Source organism: Galeopterus variegatus, unplaced genomic scaffold (genome assembly GCF_000696425.1).
Source record: "Galeopterus variegatus unplaced genomic scaffold, G_variegatus-3.0.2 Scaffold2678, whole genome shotgun sequence".
In the NCBI taxonomy this organism is placed as follows: domain Eukaryota; kingdom Metazoa; phylum Chordata; class Mammalia; order Dermoptera; family Cynocephalidae; genus Galeopterus; species Galeopterus variegatus.
The window spans coordinates 102,036-111,016 of NW_007728789.1; the positions used below are offsets into that span (position 1 = coordinate 102,036).

Below are 8,981 nucleotides of genomic sequence, written 5' to 3' on the forward strand. Positions count from 1 at the left end.
TGTGGGATCCGAACCCTCGGCGGGAGCGCCGCCACGCTCCCAAGCGGTGCACTGTAGCAGTGCGCCACCGGGCCGGCCCCTAGAGCACGTTGTTATAATATTAAGTTCAAGGGTTCAGATACCCAGACCCGCCAGCTGCAAAGAAAAACAAAAAAAGTAAATAAAACCTACCAGTGGAGAAACAAAATAAGATAACTGCCATCTCCGATCTTTATTTTTTTTTTTTAATTTTTTAAATTAAAGGCCTTAATTCCATTTTGTTCCTTTTCAGTGCTTAGCACAGTGCCTGGCAAGTTGTAAGTATTCAATAAATGGTAGTTATTATTATGTTGTTGTTTTATGTAAGCTCTTTTTATCTCTCATTTTCATCATCTAAGAGAATGGGTGTTAAATGAGTAAATGATTAAATATGTAAAGTGTTTGGAATTGAATTTCGCATATAAAGGAAGTGTTACATAACTGTTATGTTATTCTTTGGCCCATGAGACGTTATTTATTTTTTTTGTGAATCTTTCTCTGATCTTACTAGTTTGAATAACTTGCCTGTCTGTATTCTGCTTGTATTTTATATCCCATCCTTTATGCTAAATTAAAAAACACTGATTTGTTTGCTTGTATGTCTCTCTACAAAATATATTCTTGATAGCTGGGGCCTGTCTTATTTATCTTGGTGGTCTTGGTACATATTTATTGCTTGCCACATATCATTAATTTCCTCATTTGAGCTGAGTCTTAAAAGTTAAGGAGGAAGAAGTGACTGGAGCATAGCGGGGGCAGGGGGCTGTACATCATTGGGAAGTAAAATTTGACAAATACACTGACACCAGATTGTAAGTAGTTGAATGCCAGACGAAAGAATTTGAATTTATTTTATGCAGTGGGGAGGCATTTTTGATTACCGACCACATTAGTTCTATATTTTTGGAAGATAATTATGAATTCAGAGTAGAGAATGTACTAGAAAGATGAAAAGAGATTGGAGGAAAGGAGAAGATGTAAGAAACTCTGGTTCTTACTGTATTATAATGTTCTTATTAGCTAAGAATCTTCTAGCTCATACTTGAATGATAGGTCTTACTATCATGTAACATTTTTAGGCTGTAAAATAGACAGGCTTCAAGGCTTCCCTGCTAACTTTGTTTTGACTTCTGTTAAAGGAAAAACTTTAGACAAAGTAAATTTGACAGACTTTATTTGAGCATTAAAGGATTAATGAATGAGGCAGCACTCAAAACTGGAAAAGGTTCAGAGAGCTCTGTTTTAGCAGCATGAGCAATGGGTTTTTTATAGGATAGATGTGGAAGCAAAGTAAAGAAATTACTGTACTTGATTGGCTACAGCTAGACTTTGCTTTATTTGGAGACAATCTGGTGGAAAGTCCCTGTTAGAGGATAGTTGTTGGTTTCTGATTGGTTAAGAGTAAGTGGTTTTTTTGTTTGTTTTGTTTTGGCTGCTGGCCACTACTGGGATCTGAACCCTTGACCTGGGTGTTATCAGCACCATGCTCTAACCAACTAAGTAACCGGTCAGTCCAAGATTAAGTTTTGGCAATGTATGGTTTAGGGGAAAATATTTGCAAGCTGTACATCTGATGAGGGGTTAATATCCAAAATATATAAGGAACTCAAATAACTCTATAGAAAGAAAACAATCTGATTAAAAAATGAGCAAGGGATCCGAATAGACATTTCTCTAAAGAAGACATACAAATGGCCAACAGATATATGAAAAAATGCTCAACACCACTAATCAGGGAAATACAAATTAAAACCACAACGAGATATCACCTCACACATGTCATAATGGCTATTATCAAAAAGATGAAAGATAACAAGTATTGATGAGGATGAGGAGAAAAGGGAACACTTGTACACTGTTGGTGGGAATGTAAATTAGCATAGCCATTATGGATAACTATATAGAGGTTCCTCAAAAAAAAAATTTTAAAAATAGAATTACTATATGATCCAGCAATCTCATTTCTGGGTATTTACCCAAAAGATTTGAAATCAGTCTGTCAAAGAGATTTCTTCACTTCCATGTTCACTGTAGCACTATTCACCATAGCCAAAATGTGAAATCAACCTGTGTCCATCAGCAGATGAGTGAACAGAGAAAATATGGTGTATATATGCAATATAGAATACTAGTCAGTCTTAAAAAAAGGAAATTTTGTCATTTGAGACAACACAAATATAATTGGAGAACGTTATGCTAAGTGAAATAAGCCAGGTACAGAAAGACAAATACTGCACGTTCTGACTTATATGTGGAACTAGAACAATCTTTCAAAGAAGCAGAGTAGAATGGTGGTTATCAGAGAATGGGAGGATAAGGGGAATGGGGAGATGTTGGTCAAAGGGTACAAAGCCTCAGTTAGACAGGAGGAATAAGTTTTTTTTCTTTGAGATATACTGCACAGCATGGTGAATATAGTAAATAATAATGTATTGTACATTTCAAAATCACTAAGAGTAAATTTCAAATTTGTTTTCATGACAAAATGGTAAGTATTTGAGGTGATGGATATGTTAATTAGCTTTATTTAATTATTCCATATTCATAAATCATAACATCACTTTGTACCCCATAAATTTATACAACTATAATTTGTCAATTTGCAATTAAAAAATAAAAATTAAAAAGATTACATTTTGTTGGGGCCGGCCCGGTGGCGCACTGGATAAGAGACAAAAAAAAAAAAGATTACATTTTGTTGGGGCCGGCCCGGTGGCGCACTGGATAAGAGACAAAAAAAAAAAAGATTACATTTTGTTGGGGCCGGCCCGGTGGCGCACTGGATAAGAGACAAAAAAAAAAAAGATTACATTTTGTTGGGGCCGGCCCGGTGGCGCACTGGATAAGAGACAAAAAAAAAAAAGATTACATTTTGTTGGGGCCGGCCCGGTGGCGCACTGGATAAGTGCGCCGCTTGGGAAGCGTGGAGGCGCTCCCGCCCGAGGGTTCGGATCCCACATACAGACCGGTTCCTGCTCACTGGCTGAGCGAGGCGCGGGAGCAGCACCGAGGGTTGCAATCCCGTTGCCGGTCCCTGGTCCGGTACGGGGCAACACTGAGGGTTGCGATCCGTTGCCGGACACGGAAAAAGATAAAAAAAGACAAAAAAAAAAAAGATTACATTTTGTTTTACTGTTTACATTGGGCTTCAGTTTGCATACATAGGAACCCAAGGTGCTACAGCTGTCTCAGCCTAATGGCCTCCCAATTAAAATTTTTTTAAACACTTCTTAAGGAATGTTTTATCAAGTTTTTAGTAAAATAAAGGCTAAAATTTAACATAAAAAGGTACAACTACATTTTGTATATATTGTGAAAATGCCATCCATTTTCTCCAAAAGCTTGTGAATTGGTATGAATATCTTAAACTTGTTTATTTTCCTGTTCTAACCGTGGTTCAATATTTAATGTGTATCATGTGCAGGTAGGTAATGTGGGACAAAAATGTTCTAGTTGGGAAAGGAGATGAAGTTTCATGCTCATGTAGCTCAACTGAGATGTCTTCATGTAACAGACGTACAGAGTTGTAAAGAGGTTGAGAGAGTAGGTTAGAGATTGGGAGCTAAGTAAAAATGGTAATTAAAGCCTGGTATTTGACGAGGTTTATGTATCTGATAGAGAATAGTGTGACAATTGTAAATGGAAATACAATGAAATGTTCTGCTTTTTTGGCTTTAGTGACATGGGATGCTCGGTCACTAGTGTTTGATGCCTTATAGTGGTAAAGAAGCATGAAAACTGAGATCTTTGGGTTGCATTGGGAAGTGGTCATTGGAGATTTGAGACTACATTGATTGGATGGAGTATGACAGAGTAAAGTTGAATTGGAGAGGCATTAGGATGAGTTGATAAGGAAGTGGAACACCGTGTAGTTAAAAAAAATTTCTGTGAAGGATAAGAAAGCTGGAAGAATAAAAGAAATTAGAAGAAAAAAGAAATTGTAGGGTTAAGTGGCAGTTTTTCCAGAGTGTGTGGATATGTGTAGGTGAACCATTTATAAAGAGGAGGTTCAATATAATTAAATAAAACATGCAAGAAAGTGATACTGAAATATATTTTAGACAGATAAAATGAATCTTATGAAAAAACCCTGAAATTCAATAAAGCTAAAGGTAATTTTCATTGTATAAATTTGACATAGAGAACAGTTTTAACAGTTGTCTTTGGAGGAGTTAAAATTCTTTGACAGAGTCACCATAGGATTAAAAAATCATCCCACTAATGTTTTGAGTCTTTAATGTATGCTTAGGGTGAGTTCAAGGTTTTAGAAATACATAAAAATAGATTGCTAAAAGCTGAATAAATTAATAAAAATGTAGTCACAGAATTTTTGCTGAAAAAAGGTAGGCATAGTAGGAACATTTCATAGGTAGGTCTTAACATGATGTGATGAAGGGAGTTTTAAAGCACATTTATCATATAATTGACTTGAAAGAATCAGGAATGATAAATAATAAGAGTATGATGCTTACATTGATATTCACAACTGCTTAGTATGTAGGGATATGCACTTGAGAGAGTATTCTCTGAAGTTATAATTTAAAAAAGATATGTATCTATGGAAAAGTGAAACCTAATGTAACGGAAAAAATGTTGACTGGAAAATGTTTGAAAAATATCTAGTAAACTAAATATGGTTCTCAAACCATAGGTATAATTGTAATCATTATGAATCTTGAGGAGAGATTCAACCCATTGTACTCTGAATATATTATGTTAAGTAATATTGGGTAATATTTTTTGAGTATGTATCAGGCACTTTGTAATGCTTTACATATATTAAAATTAAATGGGTACTTTCAAGATGTATAATAATATACACTTCAGGTACTTTTAAAATAGAAAATTAAACAATTTTTTCCCATTTAAGATGAAATGCTTATCAATAGATAATGTTAAATCTTTTTTTTTTTTTTTGGTGGGGGGTGGGTGGGTGGGTTGTGGCTGGCCTGTATGGGGATCCAGACCACACTTTGGTGTCTTGGTGTTACAAGGCTGTGCTGTAATCAAGCTATCTGGCCAGCCCAACTTTTTGATTTGGTCTTAACAAAATGCATCACGTTCATGCTTTCAAATATTCAGAAATGACGTCATCACAGCCTTTTTTTCCTCTAAATGATAACTTCTTATGTGTGGAGGTGGCATACCACTTCTTATGTGTGGAGGTGGCATGACCACTTATGTGTAGATGGTGCTTACAGTTCCTGATAGATTGAAGAGTAAGTTGTTTGGGACTGGGGAAAGGAATTATAGTAAGAGTGGTCTGGAGTAGGAGAAGAAAGACCTGTTAAAGAATCCTCTTCGTTAGAGATTTATACTAAAAGTTTCTTTTCTCAGTGTAGGGTTTACACTCATACTTTTCTTGAATTCCTAAAACTTAACACCTAGCTAATATTTCTACTTTGAGGAAAAAGAGTTTGAGTTTCATGTGTATATGTAATTAGGGCAGAATAAGAGAAAATATTTTGAAAGTGAGATCCAAGGGCTGTAAAGAGAGACTTGCAGTTTTGCTAAGAAAACTAAGTTAAACTCTTGATAACTTGGTGTCAGGGTTATGATTCTTCCTAGCTTGGATGCTCCAAACCCCAGATCCTCTCTAATTTAGTACTGTTTAACTTATCCATTTCACTCAGATTTCTCTTCATCCTAATGAAAATGAACATCCCTTTCCTCGGTTCTTTGAAACAGGGACTCCCTGTAAATGTTGATGGTGTAACACATGTACAGTCACATGTTTTCTAGTCTTTCCTTTTTTTTTTTTGTTGGCTGGCTGGTATGGGGATCCAAACCCTTGATCTTGGTGTTACAACACTGTGCTCTAACCAACTGAGCTAACCAGCTATTTCTAACTGAAAGCCTAGAAAGATGTATAAATGAGGATCCCAAAGTAATCCTGTACTCTTCATAGTTTGTATCCTACTTATATATATTGGATTGTAGAAGAATCACTTTGGGGAGTCACAAACTCCTTTGGACCTTGATTTGTAAAACAAAAAGCTGAATCTTTGAATTGACCTATGTGATTCCAAGCTGTAGCATGTCAATCTTGGATAGGCTCAATTTGTGGGAACATACCCATCTGTCAAAATTAACATCTTTGTATAACAACGTACATGCTATTTCATTATACAAAAAAGTTCATCATTTTTACCTCCTGAAAAAACAAGGCAGGTTAGTGAAAGTGGTTAAATTCAGGTGGGATTTTAAACATATTGTAGAGGGATCTCGTGTGTTAGAGTCAGAGAGACCTGGATTTCTGCCATTCATTAGATGCGTAACTGAGTGCAAGTTACTATGGAAACAAACTCAGAGGAGTTACCCAGAAAATGGGGACCTATCAGGGTACTAAAAAGTTCGTGGAAAAATAGAATTAAAAGTTAATACTATGTTAGTTCAGTTGGGGTTTGGTTCCTGTACTGGCCAGCTGCCACCCCCTCCCCCCAAAGATAATATGAATCTTTCCATGAACTTTTCAAAGACCCCTCATATATCCTATTGAGAAAGAACTCACCTATAATCAGGAAAAATCTGAGGCTAATGCTACCTGAGTTAATAATTTAAGTATTTGTTTCCTACTTGAGTAGCATCATAAACAAAGTTGATACTCTTGTTTAGGTGACAAGATATAGTTATGAGAGAAAAAAAATTGCATAGCAAATAATTAATTAGTTAATACCACTTCTTACTTTAAAAAATTGTAATTCCAAAAGCAGTTTTAAATACTGAGCTTTCATTAAATGTTTTCATTAATTTGTAAAATGGGTCATAAAAATCATATACATTGTATATTGACAAAATAAAAATTAAAAAAAAAAAAAAGCAGTTTTAAATACTGAGCTTTCATTAAATGTTTTCATTAATTTGTAAAATCAGAAAGCCCATCTTTTTTTTCAGTTTCAGTATGAGATTAATACAAAGTGAATGACAAACTACATCATTAGAGGATGTGACTTATATAATGTAATTTGTGCTCTTTAGCTTAATGAGTTTTTTCTACATAGTAAAATGCATTTATTCAAAAAAAGGAGAGGTACAATACATTATAATTCCAAGGAAATTTTTATATTTAAAAACATGCCATTTTTGGCCTAAATCTGAAAGTGTCTCATTTAGCTTAATGAGTTTTTTCTACATAGTAAAATGCATTTATTCAAAAAAAGGAGAGGTACAGTACATTATAATTCCAAGGAAATTTTTATATTTAAAAACATGCCATTTTTGGCCTAAATCTGAAAGTGTCTCATTTAATACCTAAATAACAAGGAAATTCACAATTAAGGCTGAAATTTTGTCTATATTACCACATATTTCTAATCACACATTAAGATTGTATATTTTAAACCATGGTTATAGAATTGTATAGGAATATATTGAAGGTATAACCTTATATTTATTGGACTTTTGGCTTAATTCTCTATAATTTCAAAGTAGTATTGTCATATGAAACAATGGAATTATTTTTACTCTGATTAAAAACATCTGAACTGAGACCTTCACTTTATCTTTCTAAGGAAGTCACTTCTACAGAACAAGTGTTCAATATTATAATATAGTTAAGAAATTATGTTATTAAATCTTGAGTTTTTTCTTTCACCGTATCCCAACCTTTTGAGTATATGTGTTTCAGGACTTTTGCAATTAAACTATAACTTTAGACAATATCCGGCCTACATTAAAAATAAGATCTGCAAGTAAACACATTTCCAAATCATATTGCCATTGTGCATTGAAATTCTTCTCAGAAGACTAAAAGCTTTGCCTGTTTGAAAAACCCCAACGATTAGGTCTTTATATGAAGTTGAGGTTCTGTTTTCCTTCTAAACGTTCCTTTACTAATTTTTCCAAAGAGAAAAGATGCTCATCTGCATCTTCTGGTACAAGGTTCCTCATAGAATTTGCAAGTTCAAAAAGATACTCTGTATTTCTTCCACTTGGACCGGCTGCATTAAAAATTTGCTCTGCAATGTCTTCCAGAGGTGCAGGACCAAGATAATTAGGATTATCATGTGTTCCAATATACAGCAACACACTGAATGGTTTTGTTGTGGGATCTTTTGGATAAAAAAGGACTGTTGTGGTCCTGTAGCCTCCTTTCTCTCTGAAGTCAAGATATGCTTTTACTTCTTCTTCCTTTCCTACTGGCAGTTTGTAAGCAACACCCCATACACAACCCTGTTGAAAAATGAAAAGAATACACTATTTAGTACTGGCGAAGATATGTTGTGGTATAACAAAATATCTTACATACTCTTAGAAGTCAATGCAGTTCTGCTTGACTTAAAGTGCACCGAAGAAGTACACATTAAACAATAAAGGAAATTAACATTTTAAAATCTTGATTCCGAATAAATAATTTCTTTGTATCATAAGCATAGCACATATTTATCTTTAATCATTTTTTAAAAAATTAGATCTTTTTCTTTTAACTAATAGGACTGAAATGAAAAATATCAGATTTTCATTTGGTCATTAAAAAGTTCTATAGAAACAGTATGTCATTTGCTTATTAACTGTTTAATTAGGAGTTATAATTACCAGTTTGAGGCTTTCTGTAGATGCTTTTCCTAGTATAAATTATGAAAGCATTTCCTAATCTACACCATTATCTATTTGCTATTGCTCTCTGCTTGATTTTTGTATATTAAAGTCCTTTCCAAAGTTAAATCTTTAACAATATAAAATTTTACATCTGTACTCCAATACAATGATTGCAAATATTTAAGAAACTGAGGTCTGTTAGTTAAATAAAAGTCTTCTGGTGCTCCAAACTTTTTAAAAGAAACAGAGTCTATTGATAAAATTAGGCAATAATGAAAGTGAGAATTCCTGACTAGCAAAAGTGAAGAGAGCTTTAAGGGTTTCATTTGATTCTTAGTGGTAGTATGGCTCTCTGGGGGCTATCTTCAATAATGTCAAAGGAGACCACAAAATTTTCAGTCAACTAACTTGTTAATAAAAAAAAA

At 34.1% G+C, this 8,981-nt stretch overlaps 2 protein-coding genes across 4 annotated transcripts in view; one reads left to right on the top strand and one right to left on the bottom strand.

Moving 5' to 3' along the window:
* The window catches only part of ASB3 (ankyrin repeat and SOCS box containing 3), a 160,138-nt gene that overhangs the window by 10,404 nt on the left and 140,753 nt on the right, over positions 1-8,981 (top strand). The gene's annotated exons all lie outside the window — the stretch shown is intronic.
* The window catches only part of CHAC2 (ChaC, cation transport regulator homolog 2 (E. coli)), a 7,791-nt gene continuing 6,102 nt past the window's right edge, over positions 7,293-8,981 (bottom strand). The window contains exon 3 of the mRNA XM_008582602.1: positions 7,293-8,190. Coding sequence (XP_008580824.1) covers positions 7,807-8,190 — 384 coding nt within the window. The 3' untranslated portion in view covers positions 7,293-7,806. The remainder of the gene's footprint in view (positions 8,191-8,981) is intronic.